Below are 24,191 nucleotides of genomic sequence, written 5' to 3'. Positions count from 1 at the left end.
TGGTTCAGTCAGTGAGTTAATGTTCCATTAGCGACGTCTGTGAAATTTTTGTAATAATTACGAAAAGTAACAACCAAGAAAGTCCTCTAGCCCTCGGTAATTAACTCCCTGGTTTCGGTGTCCGGCAGTAACGATCGCACACATGTGTGTTACTATCAGAAATTCCCACATCTTGCACAACGTGGTCGCGAGTGTCAATAGAACAAAGTCCTGCAACCAAACCGATGCTGGTCGGACTTTGGCGCCTCACATCCGGCTGCACTTCAGGGCAAGGCTAGTGCTCTCGTCCCTCTCCCCCTAACCCTCCCCCTCCCCCCACCACAGTCTGGCCCCTCTCCCAAAAATTTGCACATCGGAAATCAATCAATGCCTCAGTCCAAACATCAGAGCAAGAGAACGAACGCAGTTCAGAGTTCGTAAATAAAGGTCTACTCCCGTGTTGCTCTGCCGATCTGACAAAACATCTGAAATGTCTCAGACAATGCTGAGTTCAAGTAATGAAAAAGAAAATTGATCGACATCCCAAATGAAACATGTGATGTGGTCCATCTGAAGAAGACCGACATATGTACTTAAGATCAATGCCCATGTGAAGCATTTGTAGTAGTAGGGAAACGATGTGTGTCACATAATGAGTTTAAAAAATATCACTCTGACGTGCACCACCAGATATTGTAGTAGTCAACTACAAAATTTCTTTAGGACTGTTCTTTCTGTGCTTCCTAAACCGTTATTTTTGATATGGGGTATATAAGTATCAATCTTACTTTCTTAAAAGAAGTACTTGTTCTTAGCAAGTATTTTTTCTTGGCTTTGTTCGTTGTATATTTTTCCTAACATTATCATACCTGTACGTACAATTTCGAAAGTTCCTTTGCTCTCTTGTTTAATCTTTCTCACTGTTCGAGTAGCATTCGGTTGTAATTTTTTGAGAACAGTATAGTTTCAACTATAAAACATGGTAATTAAAGGCTAAACGGGTTTGAGATTTGTGAATGCAGTAGTAGTAGATTTGCATTTGTCTTTTGCTTGAGTGATGCGAAAGTCGGCCACATACAGTTACGCTCATTCGGAGTTTAAGTAGAATGAGGTTGCGTTCACGACAAGAAAGACTGCAAAGTCGGTCCAGAATTTGTCTGTCAAACTTTACGCTATGTGCTTCCGTAAAATTAAGTGCTGTTGTCGAAAAAGATTCTAAAGATATGTAGTTCCACTGCATATAACTGAAACGTCCATGAAGAGCAGACACATGTAAATTAGGAAGATATCTGGATATGTTCTAGAATTCAGTGGCGTACGTTAAGCATGTTACACATGAGTCGATAGCGAAAAAGTGTGCCAGAGAATAGCTGGGCAAATTATTCAAGCTAAGATGTAGCGAAAGTACGTTGCTAACGGCTGAGAGAGACTGGAATAGTCAGAACATGCTTGCTACTACCTAAAACCCTACAGTCTGGCACTTCTGAAAGTTGTGTTGAAATAGGAAAAAGGTTTTGAAGGTCTCAGATATGACCAATGAAAGTACTTGACTGACTTACGCCACATATCTTCCCATCCAGTTCAAGGTCTTGTGCATTACAAGACTTTTTGATTTGAGCTTATTGTTTTATTGCATTTGATCTCGTTGCATTTCTTTCACTTACCATGCTACAATTTTCTTTCTTCTATTATATTATGCATGAGAAAGTAATGAACGCAACACAGGCTGCAAGAAGAATTAAAATACGTATAAGCAAGAATACTCAACTGATGAAGTCTTTTTTATGTCAGCGACTATTTGAATACGAAAGCAATTAATTTCTGACAAAGTAAGAGACAATGTACGGTTTTTTATTGGCTTCTAAGGTACTTGAAGATTCCAAGCCGATCTCACACGTTGCCTCCAAGTGCTACTATCTTGTGTTACTTCTTGGAGATTATTTACGCCAATTTTCTTGCACACTGTTTCAATTTCATTTAGCCATGTACTCCTGCTCTTTTTAAAATGACGTCTCCTTGAATACCCTTGAATCCAATCGATCCTCTTTCATCTTCATCAAATGGCCTGCTTCAAATGGCCAATGTCTTGAATTCTTCTGGAATTTATCATGCTAATTATTTTTGCTTCTTGCGTTGCATGTGGATTTCCGTGTTGTGTCTTCTCTCCCAGCTTTGCGATTCATTATCATAGTATAGAGCAACGATTTCCCTACACACCTTGTTTTCAAATACTTGCAACTGGTGTTCTTCCGTTTTCTTCAAACTCCACGTTTGTGCTCCATATGTTAGGATTGCTCTGATGATTGTGTTATACAGCTTTATTTTAGTTTTTCTTCTCAGTTATTTAGACCCTAGAAGTTTTTGTATGGAATAGCAGGCTCTGTTAGCATTACTCAGTCGAATTTTCACTTCTACTTGTCCTTGACTTCCTTCGTGTGTAATCGTGCCCAGAAATTTGAACTACTTGAATGTTTGCCGCTTATTAGACGCAATTCTTCTCTATATCTCTGAATTATCGTGTAGTTTTTCTGGTCGTTTACTTTTCGGCCAACTTTTGATTCTTCTTCTTCACGGTCCAAAAATAACTGTGTAATTTTTATTTAACATTTTTCGGTGATCTCTATACCATCAGCATGTGCTAACCTTAGCGTTGTTTCTGTTGAGGATCCCAGAAGGTGCTAGTTTGAGTTTCCAAACAACTCTCTGCCATGCTTCATTGAAGAGAAGAGGGAACTGAGCATCTCCCTGTCTTAGTCCAGTTTTATTTTTAAAGTGGTCAGATTCTATTACATTTAGCAACAACCTGTTTATATTATTATTCATTCACATTTTACAAAGATTTATAAGTTCAAATGGAAATCCAAGTTCAGTTATTACACTACAAAGGCTTTGCCTGTGAAAGTAGCTTTCATAAAATGGATGCGCAAGTAATGTATTTTTGTTTATATTCCCATACTTTTTATTTATTACTCTGATTACAAATAAATTGTCAGTAGTGGATCTGTCACTACGAAAACGTTTTGATAATCCCCTATATTTTCTGTGTAGGGTTTCAAGCTGTTTAGCCCTAAACAAGATAAAATCTTATAGGCTGCGTTAGCTAATAATATTTCGCTATCGTTTATGTAGTGTTCCATGTCTCGTTTTCTGTGTATTGAGATTATTAATTGTTATTCCATTCTGTTGGTATGGTCTCAGTGTCCATATTACTTGTGTCAGGTGAAACTAATATTTGTTCAGTCGTTCTACATATTTTAGTATCTCAGCTGGAATTACGTAACGTCCAGTTGCCTTGTGATTTTTTAGATGTTTGATACTTCCCACCACCTCCTATTATGTGGGTTCTGGAATTTGGTCACTATTTGGGTTGCTGCTGGAATTTGTAAATTGTAATTCCGCATCAGAAAAATTCAGTAGCTCGTCAAAATATTCCTTGCTTGTTGGGAAAATTTTGCTTGGACCACTAACCACATTGCCATTCTTATCTTAAATTTGCAACTAAAAGCCGGCCGAAGTGGCCGTGCGGTTAAAGGCGCTGCAGTCTGGAACCGCAAGACCGCTACGGTCGCAGGTTCGAATCCTGCCTCGGGCGTGGATGTTTGTGATGTCCTTAGGTTAGTTAGGTTTAACTAGTTGTAAGTTCTAGGGGACTAATGACCTCAGCAGTTGAGTCCCATAGTGCTCAGAGCCATTTGAACCATTTTTGCAACTAAAACCTTTATTTTGTTGACTGGGTCATTCATTTTCCTAATGTTATTAATTGACAGTGTTCGTGAATAGTCATTCTATTGTCTCAGGTATTGTGTCTTTTCCCTACCATTTGTTTTAGTAGCCTGCTTTTGTGCCTACCAATAAGGAAGCTCTATTTCAGGATTCTTCCCTGTAACTATTTCCTGTGTAATTTCATAACATTGTCTTCAGCTTCCTCACTTTCTTCTTAATGCGTTTCTTCACCCACTGCAGGCTATTACACGTAGCTGCGAGGAGGACTTCTTTCATTCTATTCCAACATTTATTATTGGTTAATTCATGATTTTCTCCCAAGATACTTAAAACCTCAAATTGGTTCGTATTTCATATTTAGTATTTTTTTGTCCCTATTAGATTTTATAGACCAGGTGTTTCTAGTTTTTTTTTATTTTTTATTTTTTGTCTTAGCTGCTGTCGTGAACTTGGTTTTCCTTTACTTACTGCTAGATTGTGGTCTGACTCCATTTCCGCTCCACAGAAGGATAGTGCATCACTAACTGCCTTTCTACAGTTGTTGTCTACAATATTTCATTATGTAAACGTCTCTGAGAGAATGTAGTGCTGTTAATGATTACCTCCGTTGATGAGCAGATTTTATCAGCTGAATGTCATTGTCACTTTTATCGTGTAAATTTTAATTTCCGATAGTTGGTTTGAGTAATTCCTCTTTTCCTATTTTTGCTTTAAAAACCCCTATTACTATAATGGCACAGCGTTTTGGTACTTTGTTCCATTGCACCTGACAATTTGTCGTAGAAGTTATTCTTTGTTGCATCATACACAAACAGAGTGCAGAGAAATAAACTCATAATAAGGTGTGGGAAGTGTTCAAATGGTTCAAATGGCTCTAAGTACTACGGGACTTAACATCTGACGTCATCAGTCCCCTAGACTTAGAACTGCTTAAACCTACTAACATAAGGACATCACACACATCCATGCCAGATGCAGGATTCGTACCTGCGACCGTAGCAGCAGCGCGGTTCCGGACTGAAGCGCCTAGAACCACTCGGGCACAAGGTCGGCTTGGGCAGTGTTGGGGACGTCTTTTCTTGCTCTTGATGTTTTGCTTTTCTGCTGATGACAGTTTGTGCGATGCGTGCCATCTCTTAATATCTTCGGGAGTTTAGCGAGAGGGGTCGGGGGAATAACACTGGAGCAATATGTATCCGCCGTCATCACCTTATGGTGACTGTCGGAATATAGATATCGATGTACAGAGAAAACTGTACAAGTTTCCATCAGCTTAATGAGTATCCTAATTTGTGCCTGTTCATAGAACCATCATAATGTTTTCAACATTGAGACTTCAGTGTTTGGCGGTGATGTTATGTGTTAGTCAACAAAAGCTAGGGATCTGTAAGGCAACTGATGCTGCTAAGCAACATCGTGAGGCTAGTCCAGTCGTGTGAATGGACGCACTGTCATCATGGAAGATGTAATGTTCTGGCAGGAATAGTAAAGAAAGTGAAGATAAAACTTTAAAGTCTCTTCGCGGACGAAGACTTCAGAGACGAAGCACGAGATTGGAAGAGATAACTATGTCATATGAAAATGGCTTTGGTGTTTTCAATGGGACCAATCTGAAATCGACCTATGTGATTGATGGGAACCGTGAGAAATCTAAATCTGGATGTCTGGAAGGGAATTCGTGCTCAATACCTCACAAATGCTAGTCAAGCACTGAGAATAATGGTTGCACAATTTTGACAGCTATCTCCTAAAACGTTTTCATATCCCGTATTTTCAGTATGAACTGCAAACCATTACCGGTGTAGAACCACCATTATATTTCATTGTTCGAAGATGGTAGTTCGGTGTCTACTGAACTTCTCGACACATAAACATGTGCTGCATCGGAAAAAATTATAAAAGTAGACTAGTTGTATAAGACTACATGGTTACATATCCATTACCGAAATTTGGTCATAGAGGCCTCTTCACTGCGTTTATTTGGTTTCACGATATTAGACAACGATGGATCAACCACCAAAGTCTTATTCATACAGTCCCTATTACACTGTTTTCATTAACACTGTCTTTTCGAGACTCATATTATGTTTAGCAGCTACTTTCGTTACGGTCGTCGTTTTGTTACAGGTAACAAACCTCTTTAATGGTTTACTGTATCAGTCCGTTTGGCTTTTCTTCCACTATTGTCTTTCAATACTAACACTAGATTCCTAGCCGATTTGCAGTCGTTATCAGATATGCTACAACTAACGATAAGTTAAAAGTTTAACAGTCACAGACTTACTGATGGTGTAGAACACTTGCAATAGCTTAACAGGGTAAGGATAAATAAGAAGGCAACAGCAGTATTATTATCGTGCCCTATTTGTGATCACATAGTCGTGTATATCAGGCCTGGAAAGAACTGTAAGTTCCCCTCCGACCCACCCCCCCTCCCCCACCACCACCAATCGAGTATCTTCCAATTTTGAATTATTGAAAGTCACAAGGTTAAGGCTGTCAGGGTAAAATCTTAACCAAACAGTTAGCACCAACTTTCGGTATTAATGACCACATGCCCTAGAACATAAACATGCCTAATATTATTAAATGTTCTTGATACTTATTATTACATGATTCAGATAAAGAGTTTCATTGTACTTCTGATTTCTACTGGAATAAAAGGTAAGAAACGCTCCTGATTGTCGTTAACGCAATCACTGTTCAGTTTCATGACTGAGATATATCATAAATTATCTTGACCCTGAGGGCTATGAAACACAGTTCATGTGCTTAAATGTCGTATGAGTGCCCCTAATATTTACTGTTCGTTATCAATCCATCAGGTGAAGATGTACACCTACCCGATCACACTCAAATTTTAAAATATCCTACCTTCACTTTAATTAATGACAGTTCACTTAAAAATTATATCCATTCAGCGCTCTGGCTCTAACGTTTATCTTGAAACGTTTCTGAAATGAATGATCTAATCATCCTGTCGGCCTGCGTTTCGAGTTTGCACCCTCATATATTTGCAAGCGTCCACGCTCACAGGCAGCCTGAATGCGACTTCTCCTGACGTAAAAAATGTTGAAACAACTTAAAGATGAAGTTGTGATGGGGAGCTCTCTGTCACCTATTATTGCAAATCTGTTTATGAAAGATTGCGAGAGATGTGGCCTGAAATTGGCAGCATTCCTAACTGCAATTTTTTAAAAGATACATAGACCACAGGTACGTTGTTTGACCTCATCAAAGTGGGTATTTGCATAGCTTTTTAGAGCATCTGAATTCAATCCAACCTTTCACTTCATTATGGAAGTTGAAACGGATGATCGTCTTTCCCTTCCATGATGTGCTGGTCTGGAGGAAGCTTGATGGTACGGTTAACAGGAAGCCAAAACACTTCAGGCTGATAGTTGTCACCTTCTAGCTCAGCGGGCTGGCATATTTCATGCCATGGTTCATAGGGCCTGTGTCATCTGAGACCCTGAAAATATATCAGCTGTTACCCCACCTCGAATTCACATTTCGACGGAAGGTCCTCGGGGTTGGGATTGAAGCTTTGAAACCATCTATACGGTGATGTAGGTTAAGGTGCCGGGTGTTATGTCCTGCAGCCATTCACCCTGGTGGGCATTTGTGAGCAAGTGATCGACAGAAAAAAAATGGACTTTTGCGTGATTTTCTAGAACCTTAATAAAGACATGTGTACATTTAGTGGCGTCGTAGTGTAGTGATTAAGTTAGTTTCCAGAAGTGCTAAAAATAGTGCCCTCGAATCTCGTCAGGTGCTCTGAAATTTTTTATTTCAAAATATTTTTCGAAATAACTTTGATCATTATTTTTATTCAATTCATTGGTTTAAATGTAATTTTTTTTTTAAATTTCTAATCCTTTGTCAAATCATTTTACCCACCGTATTGTCTATATCATTTGCTCTTATTTTGTCTGGATAAAAGGAATCATTTCAATTTTTGTGCATGTGATTTTCATTATTTTTATGTATGTATCACGATATTTAAAGTTCGACAATGCCGACCTGTGACTTAAAAGACGAAATACGAAACAATCTACTTACGTTGCTTGTGCAGTGGTGTCAAAAATATATTTTCTGTTACAAGATGTACATCTTTGTGGATGGTAATCGTCAAACAAACATTTGATCGACACACGAACATTTAAAACATAAATTCTTATTGCTCTGTGGGCAAAGTAAAGCAGATGAAGAACCAAACGAAAGCAGGAATTATGAACAAAACGAAATTCAAGCAACATGAGGAACAGAAACGATGAATGTAATAACATAGATGAAAATATGAAATGATAAAATGGAAGAATTTAAATCAAAGTTAATACATACAAATAAGTGAAATCACGTGTACAAAGATTCCAAATGGAAAAAAAATCTAAGACAAAATAAGGCCAAATGAAATAGTTACAACGATGATTAAAATGATGTGACAAAGGATTAAAAACTTAAAACATTACATTTCAACCGAGCGAGGTGGCCCAGTGGCTAGCACACTGGAGTCGTATTCGGGAGGACGACGGTTCAATCCCGCGTCCGGCCATTCTGATTTAGGTTTTCCGTGATTTCCCTAAATGACTGCAGGCAAAAGCCGGGATAGTTCCCTTGAAAGGGCACGGCCGACTTCCTTCCCCGTCCTTCCCTAATCCGATGAGACCGATGATCTCGCTGTCTGGTCTCCTTCCAAAAACAACCCCGTTACATTTAAACCAATTAATTGAATTTAAAAAATAGTGAAACTAATTTCGATTAAGATTGTAAAATAAAAATTTTTGAAGAACCTGATGAGAGCTGAACCTACAACTTTCTGTACGTGTGAAACGTGGATTAACCACTACATCAGAATGATGCTCTATGAATCATCACCATTTTAACGCTCTAGAATGTCACGCGAAATTCCGAATTCTTTTTTCATCAATTACCGATTACTCGCAAACGAGGGCCCATCAGGGTGAATGGCTGCAGAGTGTGATATCTGGGAGTCCAGCCTACATCACCGTATCAAACTTCAGTCCCACTCCTGGGGGCCTCCTCTTGTGAGAAACAGGCCAGAGGCGCGTTGTGTTATCGACAACAGGGGACCAGGCGAGTGGTTCAAATAACGAGAACGCACCTAAGTTATGATCTTTTTGCCTTACGCACGGTGTATTCCCAACAGGATTGGATGTATTCTGCGGAAAAATTGATGTGAAGCGTGATTTCGACCACCATCTAAGATTAGGATCCTTTTAGGCTCTGTGGAGGATGGTCCTGGTTTGCGTAAGGCCCATGCAGCTGTACCGGTGTCATACATTGGTCAGACCACCTGGACGTCGAGGGTCAGCGTATAAAGTATAGGCGTCACATTCGCTTGCAGTCACAACAGCCGGGCAAATCTGCTGCTGTAAGACATTTCCCATAGTGCCGGCCATCATATGGAACATAACAGAACAGAGAATCTGGCACGCACTTTCAGCTACTGGTATAGTTTTATCAAAAAGGGGGTAGGGATTAAATTAGCGTATGACCTGATAAACAGGTCTGCTTGAAATATTACTCTTTCTCTCGTCAGATAACACAAGGACAAAGTTAACACTACTTGTTCGTCCATTGGTAATTACTGTTCATTACCTACTACTTCTCTATGTCATCTTTGGCTGTGTGGTGGAGCTAGTTGCTTACAGCGTGTGTGTAGTCTTTCTGCATGTGCCGTATCATCTTTCTTGGTCGGCGTTGCCCCGCCTACCGAAGGCTTAAAATTACACAAACTGTACCATAACGTTCACTTGTACCTTGAAAAGACAGGCTGCTCACCTGTCGAATTATCGGTGGTTGTCAAGGACGTCATCTGGCTGCATTTCTGCAAGTCGTCTGAATGTGACTTCTGAAACTGCTTAGCGATTGCCGAAAAACATTGAATTTTTAGGAGCTCTGGACTATATCCATTCCCGTAACAGCACGTAAACCACCCTATAAACTTAACAAAAACATATGTTATATTCCAAGTGGTGCAAGGAGTCTTTGTCAGACAGATTTGAAGGTGGAATAAACTGTATAAGTTCTTAATAATTACGTCGTACTGCAGAATCTTTATTTATATCTGAAACCATATTAGATTGTCTTAAGGAATAAGGATGTTAGACACAGTGGTGGAAGCACGCTTGTTAGTTACACAGTAAATCAAGATAGAAGGTATGACACGTATAACTGCAAATCTTTCTGTATGTGGTATCTTATCAGTGTTTTAGTTGGCTGGCCATTGTGGCCGAGCGGTTCTAGGTGCTTCAGTCTGGAACCGCATGACCTCTACGGTCGCAGGTTCGAATCCTGCCTCGGGCATGGATGTGTGTGATGTCCTTAGGTTAGTTAGGTTTAAGTAGTTCTAAGTTCTAGTCCCCTGATGACCTCAGATGTTAAGTCCCATAGTGCTCAGAGCCATTTGAACCATTTTTTGTGTTAGTCGTTTTTTCTCTTATGACCTGTCGTTTCCTGAACGATCGTAACTGCACCATTAAGTCAGTATACTAATCGTTTTGCGTCCACGTGTCCACACTTCGACACTTGACCTACTGCCCATGGGAAGATAAACATTAATGGCTTGCTTTTACCATGCATACCTGGAGGTACTAACCTGCCTGAAAACATACAACTTCTAATAGCTGCAATTACTAATTTGCAAATGACATAAATACTGAAGTAAAGTTGTTAAATACACTGTCCTCAGTCATCAAAAGAAATATCTGCACTTAGAGATTGTACACCACATCGTTCTAGGTATATGTGTTACAAGTTAATATCCTTCACACATTCTGGCTTTCTTCGAACTCAGTTTATCTGTAATGCGGGGTACGATGCCAGTCCAGGTTGTGTGAAGATAATTTTTTCTACAAAGGGAAGTGGGGAGGGGGGTAGGGTCACGTGCCCTACTCTGCCCCTCGTGCCCCTCGCTGAGTGCCCCTTGAGTACATGGAAATTTAATCAGACAGACCCCACTCTACATTTGTGCACACTATACTCTAGACAGTATCAGTGACTTACGATGATAGTGTAATGTGGGTTGGATCAGACAAGGGGAGGGTGGTATAGTGTGGAAATAAAAACTGAATGTCTACAGAATATTAATTATCCCAGTTTTCTCTCTCATTACATTGTCAAAAGCGAGCTTATCTGAGCCTATATTGCGCATTTTAATGATCATGTCAATTAAAATTTAAACATTTATAAAAATGATCCAAAGCTGTATTACTTTACAATCCTCCAAAGCAGAAGTCATAATTCACAGGGTCATGATTAAAATCGTAAAACATACTGAGTGCAAATAAAACCGCAGCAAGTGAACCGAGAAGTAAACAGACGGATAGCTTACCGTTTGGGAGGCCAAGTTGCATCATAGCATTCCTGGAGATAGATGACAGATGCTCTTGAGAATATTCCTACTTTTTTTCGACCAGAAAAGCTAACCGGATCTATCCAGTGGCAAAGCGATTACGCCGCAGATAGATGGCTTGGTGTGTGACCGGCGGCCTGGATCCAATTTGGCCGCTAGTCAGGAACTAAGCAGGCGCCACGGCAGCAGCCTTGTGCCATGGTCCACCAACTCCGACCAAGCCAGTGCGTAATAGCGCTCGTGCTCTTCGTCATTACCTTTCAAAAAAACACAGAAGAATTTATGTCGTGACTGTACTTTTCTCAATCTGTCTTTGGCAGATGTTGTTCTGAAAGATAAGGTTGTAGGAATATACTGATATGGGTGTCTCGAGAGGAACCTTTCTCCTCTACGTTTTTTGTGGCTTTCGTTATAGGACGAAGGTAACAGGCAAAACTGGAAGGAAGCGCTTAAATGGTTCAAATGGCTCTGAGCACCATGGGACTTGACATCTGAAGTCATCAGTCCCCTAGACTTAGAACAACTTAAACCTAACTAACCTAAGGACATCACACACATCCATGCCCGAGGCATGATTCGAACCTGCGACCGTAGCAGTAGCGCAGTTCCGGACTGAAGCGCCTAGACCACTCGGCCACAGCGGCCGGCGAAGGAAGCGCTCACTTCCTTTTTAATTGTGTCTATTCAAGCTAAAGAGAAACCTAGACGCCAAATTCGATTAACGACACACGATGCGTCTATAGAAAATGCAACATGGATTGACGTTTAAGGTAGCATTTTTCAACTTAAGGCATAAAGGTAAATTGACAATGCAGTCCAAATCATTGTCTGATAGTACTGTATACGTATCCCCGTTCCAGACAGTGTCAAATAGCTGATCTCGTAAGACATGTTGGATAAAGCAACTATTTTTACGACATTTTTCCTTCAGAAATGTCGATGTTGTTGCTTTCCAATGCATGTCTTTTTCCTGACGATATATCCTAGGTACAAGGTTTCTCCATGATGGTGGGAAGGCTATCCGAGCTTAAGAGTAAGTTCGGAAGCATCAAAACTGGATAAATTTTTCACCCCGAAAACAAATCAACTGGAAGTTAAAATCCAAAACAATTGCTGCCAGCAATCATAGCGAGGCTAAGATCATAAACATTTATCGTTGTAATATCTGTGCAGTCACCTGAAACTTGGCGCAAAGAAATTAAGATAAACGCAGGAAAAATAGTGATCCTGTCTAAAGTGGAAGCGGAGCTACAGCAGTTCTAGTATGCCGGCCACAGATCCCCGAATTTCGATTCTTGCCTGACTATACATGGTGGCCTAAAAGTGTTGCTAGAAAGCAAGAGAAAATACTTTCCGTTATTGCACCCTCATGAATCAGTTGCATAAGTCATTTCCGATTTCTAGAGAACAGAATGAACTGTTTCAAAACTTGCGCGAAAAACGATGACACTTCTGCAGAATTATTTTAAATTTCGAGAATGATCATAATACTGACAGGCTGGTCAGAAATTTAACTCTGATTTATTTTGACTTATGTTTCTGTCATTCATTCCATAGTCGTGAGCGCAAAACGAAGTTACGAGATGTAGTTGAAACTGCTAAAAAAAACTATTTTTTCCAAATCTTTAAGTACACATTCGTAGAATCAAGAGTCCCAAACAATCTAGGCGCCTCCTGACATCGTTTGCTCAAACATTCTGTTGTTGGTAATAAAAATTACGAATGAGCTGCGCAAGTAATCCTTAAATAGAAGCTGATATTAACATCTGTTAAAGACCTATCTCTCAATCTTAAGCGAAGTACATTTTTCCATAGGGTCACTTTGTATCGTAAGTTTCGCAGTGTCTATTATTATTTATGTTGCCTCTCCAGTGCCATAGAGAGACGTACTGTCAATTTTACTTCTTTTCTGAAAATGATATTATGTGATGCGTTTTGAGGAAGATGATATGTACTTATGCCTACTACATGTGGCCTTATTAGCTGACAAATTGGACTCAGGCCGCATGGTCAAACACTAAGCCACCAATCTGCAGCTTAATCATTCTGCCACTGGATTTGTCCAGTTGGTCGTTCTCACCGATAAAGACAAACGTGAACTAGGTGACAATTGGAATAGTGTCGTAAATACTTATCATTTTCTTGCAGGACATACACAACAAATTCGTGTGAGCAATTTTAATTTAATAAGCTGGTCATAATTTTCTGTTACCGTTTGCAGTAACAAAACCACAAAAGAGGCTTTAAAACTGTGAGCTAATGCGAAGGGAGGGGCTATTCTTGTAGTGTGGGGGTCATCTAAGAAATATTGCAGTGTAGTGTTGATCCCCTGCTTCAGATACGGTTACAGTCAGTGGCATAAGGTCCGCAAGCCAAAATGAGAAGGAATAATACTTATGCGTGTACAGGCCGACCGAAATGTTTTACCTAAGAACAACACGGCATACGATGCATGTGACAGGAATCTGCGGCAAGCTGAAGTTCTGTTCTCAGAGACCAGTGTTATAGAAATCACTGGTGCAAAGACAGTGTAACTCTTCATCTCCGACTGTAATTTGTATCTGTGGCAAATGTTTTCAAGGACTTTGGTATACTTGCTGTAAAAAAACTCTGGATACAAAATTTTGGGTTGTTTAGAGGAGATGACAAGAAATACATCTTTTATTTGCCAAAAATGTCAGATGCACCGTTTTCCTGATTGGGGACCATGAAAGTACTGACTGCAAACTGATGAATATTATTTCAAAGATCTTGCTGAAAATGTCTTCCATTCACATTAAGGTGCAGCTGTCATATGCCTATTACTGATTGTCTAACATGATCAAAACAGCCACAACTTTCACGAATAACGGCTGCATCCTGAGCCTAATGGGCAACCAGCTCTTCTGGAGTGACGCTTGACACCTTTAGTTGGCGCTGTATGTCTTGTGCGAATGCAGTCACTTTTGAACCAAATAGCCGGCCACTGTGGCCGAGCGGTTCTAGGCACTTCAGTCCGGAACAGCACTGGTGCTATGGTCGCAGGTTCGAATCCTGCTTCGGGCGTGGATGTGTATGTTGTCCTTAGGTTAGTTAGGTTTCAGTGGTTCTAAGTCTAGGGGACTGATGACCTAAGTTATTAGGTCCCACAGTGCTTAGAGCCATTTGAACCATTTTTTCAACCAAATATCGCAGCAGGCTGGGAGTGGAGCAGGGGTAGCTTAATTGCTAATTTTTTTGTATATACTACTCTTCATTCCCTACCCCAAAATTTCACTCGAGTAATGAGCCACTGAAGAGTCAAATATACATGAGCTGTTGGTGGGGCAGAGGGAATCCCAATTGCGAACAGCTGGGACTGAATTTCCAGTTGTAGAATTTGCCTCACAACCAAGGAAAACCTCCCTAACACCTTAGTCACAATCGGAGATCGGAATATTTCTTGACTGAATTCTGAGGCAATATGTCACTTTCAAAGATGGGGAGTTGGTTCACGTGTATACTAAGTATAGACGATGAATTGATCAACATTTGTAGTGTATGTAACTGCGGATTTCCCCTGATTAATTCTTGACATTTGATTTGTATTCAGAACATGAATTGTTTGGCTGTGAGAGCGATATTTGCGTATTAACAAATCGCCAATGGTAAATGATACCTCGTACGAAACATAGCTGGTTTGTATTCCAGCATCTTTGACGGAACTGACAATCAGTACAGATTTCGCCATACTGAATGCTTTACGTAATTAATAAATTAGATCCCTTAATATTCTTCAGCGCACACACGTCGGATTAAGTATGAATCTGTAAAAAAAGGTTTACCCAGCAAGAAAAAATATGTTAAAATAATAGTTATGCAATATCTGTTCAGCTCAACACACGGCAGAAAGCAGAAGAGAAAATTCGGTAGTCTAACGAAATAATCACATCTTCCGAATACAGTACAAATATTACAGAAAAGTGTTAAAACATATTTTCAGCAGCCACTACAGATATAATTCTAACAAGGAACGAACAGTCTCACCAGACAACTCGAACAGATAGCCTCAGTACATTTTTTCGTTGGTTACTGAAGTGAAGGTGTGACTTCAGTATAAATTTCCTTGACTGTGAAGCTTCTCTTGACGTTAAGAAAATTGACAATCAATACCTTTCCGATTCCTCTAGGGTATAATGATCGTCTTCCAATGCGCGGACATTTTAATTCCAAGAATATCGACTTTTATCACACGTTAGCTGTACCAATTTCAGCTTGTGCAATAGGCGGAAAACAAATGAAACGTTATCAGTCCCCTAACACTTACAATATAATTACTCATAAATATGGACTGCACTACGAGGTGGTCCCAGTATTGATCACAACATTTTTTATATTCTACATTTTACCAATTGCAAGGGGAAAAACATGAAATAATCCGACTCAAAATAAATGAATAACAGCTTGGCCATAGAGGTTACAAGGCTGCAACCACAGAAACGCAGTAACAGTGAACATACTCCGAAGCTCCTACAGTAAAAAAGTGACAATGAGATCTGTTCAGTAGGTAAATGAGTAACACTTAATACAAACAATCGCAGGCTTTTTCTATTAAACTAGAACTATTGACTCAATTTAGTTTGTATCTTTACGTAAAATTTGGGCGACTGCGCGAAGAAAATTCAAATTACGTCAAAATTCTGCAGCAGTCTGATGATCGTTTTTGGCGTGTAGCCACAAATAAATCTTGCGAGGTATGCCAGAGTGGGAAGAACATTACATAATATGTAACATTACAGCTGTTCTATCGTCAGTAACTATGTATGGGTTTGTCCTGGTCATAACGGTATGGTACACATGTCGTTACGTATCTAACAGTACCAACACTGTGTAAGAACCACGTCAGAACAACGCACAGAACACGCCTTGGCAGCGACTAGCTTCGTCACTGACGTAGTAGTAGATCTGCTCCATATTGCAGTCTAGTCCACTGTGATCAAGATATCATGGCAAGTGACTGCACTGCTATTTTCACCGCGTAAAGCTTACGACTATGTTATAGTTGCTCAAATTGTAAGGCTTACGCTCTGGGCCTTGACCGCGTGGCTACACAGTTGCTTGTAGCTGCATTTCTGCTGCGCAGTATTGATAGCACAATTCTTTTGACGAGAGGATCATTGCGCCATCATTTAGCCATTAGTTGTTTCACCACAGCCACTGATGCACGACAAGTTTTCTCAGTTTCCCCACTAAGAAGACGCCAGACGAACCCAATACTGTTTTTAGGAGGGAAAATTCCTAAGGCTCGTTATAAGGACTGGAAATAAAATAAGTGTTCGTACCAATAAAGATTTGCTTACAGTACTTCTGAACACAATTACTCAGGCAGCTGAGGCATTTTCACAGGTGCGCAAGTGTGTAACAACCTTGTCAGTGAGATTGCCGCTTGTGTGTTAGGTCATTACGTGAGAAGAGATGAAACGCTTTCTTTCAGCCACCCGAGAACAAAGAGCAACTTAAACAGTGGATGCTGACACACTCCGAAACAAAAAAATTCAAGCACGCACTCACTTCATTAATACTGGTGGCTATAATTATCTGAATGCATAGCGCTGTTCTGCATATCGACTTCATAGACCCTAAATCAATTCATTGTGAAGCTATACTCTCCGCTATCCAAAGATCATTACGCAAGTTTCAAAACAACAGACGCCTATGTTATCTTGAGACGTTCACCGGTTATATGAAAAAGCCAGTCTACGTGCTGCTTCAGCACAATTACTTTTTGAAAGATTCAGCTATAAGCTTGGCACCATGTGGCATTCGACTTTTTCTTTTTCCAGAGATAAAAAGAAAGGTCTCGAAAGCTGTGTTTCATAATTTCGTCCCAAATGGAGAATTTCAAACGCTTCTAAAGGTATTGGCTTTAAATACTGACAACTCACTGCTGCAGTTAGTGGAATGCTGATGCGGTGATACGATAAATTCTTGGATCGCCATGGTGATGATGTTGAAAAGTAATACGTACATCTCCCGTAATCCTGTAAACCAGCTCTTTTGGATATTGGAACTCGTCTTAATTTGGGACTCTTAACAGGGTCTCAGAATATAACATATGCCCTGCCTGTGAGTATTGTGATTATACGATACCTAGATATCGCAAGCTGCTGCAAAAACAAGAATGAAAATATGTATGCTCATTTTTAAGAAAGAAATGACCTCATTTTTCAGTCAAGAGGTAAATCGTTTTAACGAAGATACAGAGGAACTGTGGCTGAAAATTCAAGAGCGTGTCTGATCAAGCCCTTGAAAAATGTGTTCTTAACTTATTACTAAAAGGTGTAAACATATTTCTTGAGTCACAAACAATATAAGAAATGGAAAATGTTAGGAAGATTAGGGCTTCACGTTTAGTCGACTGCGAGGTCATTAGAGGCGGAACACAAACTATTGATGAGGACGGATACGGGTAGCAAATAGTTGGCATTCTTTTCAAAGCAGTCATTTCTGTTACCCTTAAGCGATTTAGGTAGTACATGAAAAACATAATCCGTGTGGCCTGAAGGGTGTTGTTTCAAGCAATATACCAAGTTAAGTACCAGAACTTACTAAGCAAAAGGTACAAACCAAAGCAAAAAATAGGGAGATGTTTAGGAAACTTGCTGGCCTGTCAAAAGGGCAATGAGTTAAGCTTTCATTACCTTCAGCAGCAATACCCTATTACAAGATTCCTTCGAAATTTTGGCCATGTGTTAAGGTCTAGAGAAACGTACTAATATACAGGGATCGAAATAAATAACGCGAAAACGAAATACGAAATGTTGATGTCTGTATTAATGTTCTAGAAATGTTGATGTCTGTATTAAGATTCCTTTAAATTAAAGTCAAGGAACATTGCCTCCATTCAATGGCCCTTCAACTGCAAAGAGAGTATCGCACTGGTTAGCACCGATTATACAGAAACACCACTTAAATCGCTATCCTACGTGCTACCAACATAAGTAACCCGTTCAACACACTGTTCAGGAGATTTTGGAAAGCTTTTTACCCAGTACTGTACACATGCGTAATGAAGATAATATTTTCATAGGTTGTGTCTAACCAGACTTGAGAATTGTTTGAAGATTCTTGATATGAAGAGTGCGGTACGTTATCCTCGATGAAGAGTCATCTAGAAGCAGAAATAATGTTCCATGCGCCACATGAAAGTGAACGAGACCCATTGCTTTTTATTTTATACATGATGGATATAGATGATAGTGGTAGCTGCAAAGCAAAATTTTTTGGCATTAGATAATTTATCTAAGAGGAAGTCCTGTCTAATAAATAAATATTCACGTCGAATTAGATCATAACAATGTATCAGCTTGACGCAAAAATAGGCAACCAGCTCTTGACGTACAAGAATTACAGCAAAAAAGTCATACGAACAGTTGGAAGTAACGGTATAGATTCAGCACACATGCATGAGCTAGAATGACCACATGAGTTCAATTGCTGACAGCAGCATACTTTGATACAGGTGTCGTTGTGTTTTTAATGGTTTAAGGGTTATAACAAAACTATTGCTCGAAATACTCAAATATTTCAAGTCCTCTGGTGTCTTTTTCAGAATCGAAGTGTCATCGGCAAATCCTTCATTTCCCAGATTTTTAATCCCTTTTACGAATTTCTCTTTCATTTCCGTTCCTGCTTGCTCTATGTAGAGAACGAATAACATAGGGATAGACTGCAACCCTGTCTCATTGACTTCTTGGCGCACCAGGTCGAGCGTTCTGAGATATTATAAAGCTCTATCATAAGTGGAATGTTGCTGAAACCATTCTGATACTATTCAGGGGCGGCGTGGTGGAGTAGGTACTGGTCGTTTGTGTACGAGCAAGTTGATGCACGTGACCCATCGTGGTTTCTTTATCGTTCGACATTGACACACGGTGGTTAACTATCAGGGGCCTCATTTCATGCTAAATAAAGCATAACTCAGCCAGATCGTGGACAAGTAAATAATATTTTGTGGAACATCAGGAAAGTGCGAAAACTGAGGCGGTCGGAAGTACACGATAATAAAGGCATGAATCGTTCCAATAAACATAAATCCGCAAAACAGCCGTTTTCAAGTTTGCGAACTTCAGTATGAAATATTGTCCTGTTTAGTAAAAATGTATTTGAAATATAAATTTGTCGATAGAGTTCGCATCCAACTGGGCTCAAATTTCACACATGGCCAATGACTGAGAAATATTGTACAGGCGTGTTGGGCCACCGTTTCATTTTGCTGCTGACGTGAAATGCCATTTAATGTTTCGATATATTCATGGATTGGTCCAGCAAGGCCTGTACTTTGGCCATGAAGATTACTATACGTGCACGATTTTGAGTTTCCTGTCTGTGGTCAGGTCACGAGTGAAGTACATAGCGCTCTCGTACTGTTGAAGACCTTGAGCGGCGAATTTTTTGAAGGACATCCTTACACCCTTTGACTGTAAAAATTATCTGTTCATAAAATTCACTGTTGAAATTTCGGTTTTTAGGCCATTTTCAAGTGGAATACTGCAATAATTTTGCTAAGATAGACCATTCGCGAAATTTGATTCCCGTTCATTAGGGACACAATTGAAAAGTTTACATTTAAAAAATGTTTGTATTCAGTAGGACAGCATTGTACCGAAGTCAGTAACGTCTCTTCGTCAAACATTCGCAATTATGTCATTTATGGACCGATGTTCAAAGGAATGTTTTTGCTTCTCCCGGCTGGTCATAATTAAAATCACAGTGATCTGAGTGCTGCAGTGTGGACTGTATACGTCGCAGGATGATGAAACATCGTAGATATGTTCATTAATTGGTGCCCTCGCGAACTATGCTGAACGAATAATAGTCCGCTTTCTGCCACCAGGTGAAAATATGGTGCTGTAAGCAGAGTGTGAAATGTTTTCTGTTTTGACGTCAGTATGCTGTTTGTCACTTCGCAGTGCATGTTGATTTCTTTTGTGAAGTGACTGTTGGTGTAAACGGTTAAGAAGGTTGAAGTTTTCCAAGATCGTGTCTGTCAGGGAGGTATCCGGACTCTTCGCGATCTCAAAGAAAGCATTCGACGATATATCACTCCGATTACACTGGATATGCCGTGTTATATATGCAGCATGTTACTTAGTCAAATGGTTCAAATGGCTCTGAGCACTATGGGACTCAACATCTTAGGTCAAAAGTCTCCTAGAACTTAGAACTACTTAAACCTAACTAACCTAAGGACATCACATACACCCATGCCCGAGGCAGGATTCGAACCTGCGACCGTAGCAGTCCCGTGGTTCCGGACTGCAGCGCCAGAACCGCTAGACCACCGCGGCCGGCGTTACTTAGTCGGGAGACCATACTCGACACATGTTGTAATTTGTAACCATATCCTAATAAACGTGCCAGATCGACCATTATCATTTGTTTGATCCTTACTCCTCTTTTCCTGCATCCACACCACACTCTGACTCCTTACAGCACCATATTTTGACCTGGCGGCAGAAAGTGGCACTATTGTGGCTCCGTAAACTTTCCCGACGTAATAATTGATTGTATTCATGTCGCGTCTCCAGCTGGAACATATCATCATCTGGATACAATATTTCGCTGGTCCAACTGGCCGCCATCTTTAGGTGAGCACAGGCCGTCGCACTATCTCGCCGGAACTGAAATCAGATACGCCGCGGCAGCTCCTTTATACACCGACGGTGGGTCCACCGCGCGTGCGCGGAACGTAACTGCTCTCTAGCGACAGGTACAACAGCGCACCGGTGGTGAAAGCTCGCGGAAACGATATGTCGATATCAAACACTATTGACAGTTTTTGATAACCGAAGCAGGGACCGTTCTTTCTTAATGTCAAACATAACAGGGTTCCAACTCTTACTTAAAGGATACCCCTTATCTCTATTTATAATATTATCAGACAGCCTGATTTCAATGGCTTCTTTCACTACACAGGGGCAACTACTTGTGTCTCATCGTAAAACACTTTGTGTCCTTCAGTAAGGAAATGTTCCGCCACAACAGATTTTTCTGGCTGAAATAAACACGTGTGGCGATGATGCTCCACGCATTGTCCTGGGCCGTACGAATCGTTTGTCCAATGTAGGCTTTCCCGCACTGGCGGGGTGCGACGGTCTAATCACCTGAAGATGGTGGCCAAGCGGACCGCCGAAATATTGTGTCCAGATGACGATATGTTCCAGCTGAAGAGTCGATATGAATACGAACGGCACTACTCCGCTAGCGCACCGATTACTGAACATACCTACTGTGTTTCAGCGTCCTGCAATGTATACGTCCCGTGCTGCAGCGCTCGGAACACTGTCAGTTTAATCACGAGGTCTAGTCGGAAAGTTAGGTCCGACTGGTCTCAAAATGGAAACCACTGTCAAAATCAAATATGCTTTATTTGCAATAGTTAGCTACACCCCACAGCTACTTCTCTACATAGTCACCGCTCCGACTTACACATTTGTCCTAACATTGTACGAACTTTTCTTTACCCTCGTAATAGGAAGGAGTCGCCTGTGCTTTCCACGGACCAGCTAGAGTGGCCGTACGGTTCTAGGCGCTACAGTCTGGAGCCGAGTGACCGCTACGGTCGCAGATTCGAATCCTGCCTCGGGTATGGATGTGTGATGTCCTTAGGTTTGTTGGGTTTAATTAGTTCTAAGTTCTAGGCGACTGTTGACCTCAGAAGTTTAGTCGGATAGTGCTCAGAGCCATTTGAACCATTTTTTTTTTTGCTTTCCACGAATTCTCTACGCTGGTCTGTAGCTCTTGTGTGTGCCAAAACGTTGCTTCATAATCAGCGGTTCATTTGAGCAGAGATGGATCTCAGAGAGTTACGGACTGTGCTCTGCATGGTCAGACACTTCCCAACGTAAATACGGCTGAGAACTGCCATGAAGAAAGAAAAGAATGTCAGTTACATTATACTCGTTGCAATGATATTAGGTAAAATCTGTCATCAGACCCTCATACGTGGCAAAAGATAGTATTAGTCTAGGTATCTTTACGTGCCCACTGTGCGCCCAGAACTGAAAAGAGCGACGTGACGCGATCGATTGGGATACTAGACACACTGCCCAACACAACAGTGCAAAGCTTTATTGGATTTCGTTGTGGTTTCCATTACGCGCCCGATCGGACCTTACTTTGCGAATAGCCCTCGTAAAACGTCCCGGTACTACCGTGAGAGTTTGCACTATCTGTAGTCGTGCTGTTTTAATGCTGCTTGTCTGAGAGGCAGCCTTACGCGCCCTTGTTGGACGTGTGTGTCTGTGTGCGTGCGCAGCTGCGGGGCGCGCGTGATCTGCGTGGAGGTGGAGGGCGTGTTCCGGCTGTCGCGCTTCTCTGCGGCGGTGCGCCGCTTCTACACGCTGCCGGCTCCCGCCGCCTCCGAGGACGGCGTGCAGCGCTACGTGCGCGCCCTCTGCGACATCGTGCAGAAGGAGCGCTGCTCGCTTTACGTGCCCGTCTGCTCCTCCACCACCGCCTACTACGACGCCTTCGCCAAGCCGCACCTCGAAATGCTCGTAAGTACGCACAACACCTGCCTACTCTACACACATAGGCCGCAAGCCAACATACGATGCGTGGCAGAGAGTACCTTTGTAAGTAGGCTGTTTAGGTTTTATGTTGGTAACGCCACGTAGCGCTCTGTATGAAAATCACTGACTGTGCTGTGTGCAGTCTGTGGCTGGTTGGACTCACTGTTGCAATATTCGCATGTGTAGTGCTGGGCATTTGGATGTGAACAGCGCGTAGTGTTGGGCAGTTGGAGGTGAGCCGCCAGCAGAGGTGGATGTGGGGACAGAGATGCCAGAGTTTTGAGAGCGGACGATATGGACGTGTGTCAGAAAGAGGAAATTTGTAAGACTGGATGTCACTTTTGAACACTATTAAGGTAAATACATTGTTTCTTCTCTATCAAAACCTTTCATTTGCTAACTATTCCTATCAGTAGTTAGTGCCTTCAGCAGTTAGAATCTTTTATGTAGCTGGCAGTATTGGCGCTCGCTGTATTGCAGTAGTTCGAATAACGAAGATTTTTGTGAGGTAAGTGATTCATGAAAGGTATACGTTATTGTTATTCAGGGCCATTATTTTGTAGGGATTATTGAAAGTCAGATTGCGTTGCGCTAAAAATATTGTGTGTCAGTTTAGTGATGATCAGAATAAGTAAAGAGAGAAATGTCTGAGTACGTTCAGTTTTGCTCAGCTGTTTGAAAATCAAATAATGTAAGAGGTTTTCCAGCAGTGTCATTTTTAAATTTTTCTAAGGGGACGTTACACCTTCTACCAATACTAGTCATTGTCCATCGTGTTTCACTGGCAAATGGAGCGAAAGAAAAACGACTATCTACAATGAAGAGGCAAAGAACTGATACACGTGCCTAATATCGTGTAGGGCTGCCGCGATCACGTAAAAGTGCCGCAACACGACGTGGCATGGACTCGACTTATGTCTGAAATAGTGCTGGAGGGACCTTGACACCATGAATCTTGCAGGACTGTCTAGAAATCCGTAAGAGTACGAGGGGGTGGAGATTTCTTCTGAATAGCACGTTGCAAGGCATCCCAGATATGCTCAATAATGTTCATATCTGGGGGGGGGGGGGGGGGTTTGGTGGCCAGCGGAAGCGTTTCATGTCAGAAGAGGATTCCACTCTGTAGCAATTCTGAACATGTGGGGTGTCGCATTGTCCTGCTGGAATTGCCCAAGGCCGTCGGAATGCACAACGGATTTGAAGGGATGCAGGTGATCAGACACGTTGCTTACGTACGTGTCATCTGTCACTCGTATCAGGGGTCCCATATTTCTCCAATTGTACACACCCCACACCATTACAGATTGGTTCAAATGGCTCTGAGCACTATGGGACTTTACTGCTGTGGTCATCAGTCCCCTAGAACGTAGAACTACTTAAACCTAACTAACCTAAGGACATCACAAACACCCATGCCCGAGGCAGGATTCGAACCTGCGACAGCAGCGGTCCCGCGGTTCCAGACTGTAGCACCTAGAACCGCTCGGCCACTCCGGCCGGCACATCATTACAGAGCCTCCAACAACTTGAACTGTCCCCTGCTGACATACAGGGTACAACGATTCATGAAGTTGTCT

At 41.2% G+C, this 24,191-nt stretch overlaps 1 protein-coding gene across 1 annotated transcript in view; it reads left to right on the top strand.

Annotated features, from left to right (window-relative positions):
* LOC124777451 overlaps window positions 1-24,191 on the top strand; it is a 194,850-nt gene that overhangs the window by 66,545 nt on the left and 104,114 nt on the right. Inside the window, exon 3 of the mRNA XM_047252867.1 lies at window positions 22,359-22,599. Within this exon, the coding sequence (XP_047108823.1) occupies window positions 22,359-22,599 (241 nt within the window). The remainder of the gene's footprint in view (window positions 1-22,358; window positions 22,600-24,191) is intronic.

The sequence above is a fragment of the Schistocerca piceifrons genome, chromosome 2 (genome assembly GCF_021461385.2).
Source record: "Schistocerca piceifrons isolate TAMUIC-IGC-003096 chromosome 2, iqSchPice1.1, whole genome shotgun sequence".
Taxonomy (NCBI): Eukaryota; Metazoa; Arthropoda; class Insecta; order Orthoptera; family Acrididae; genus Schistocerca; species Schistocerca piceifrons.
This window is presented reverse-complemented; position numbering and strand designations above follow the sequence as displayed.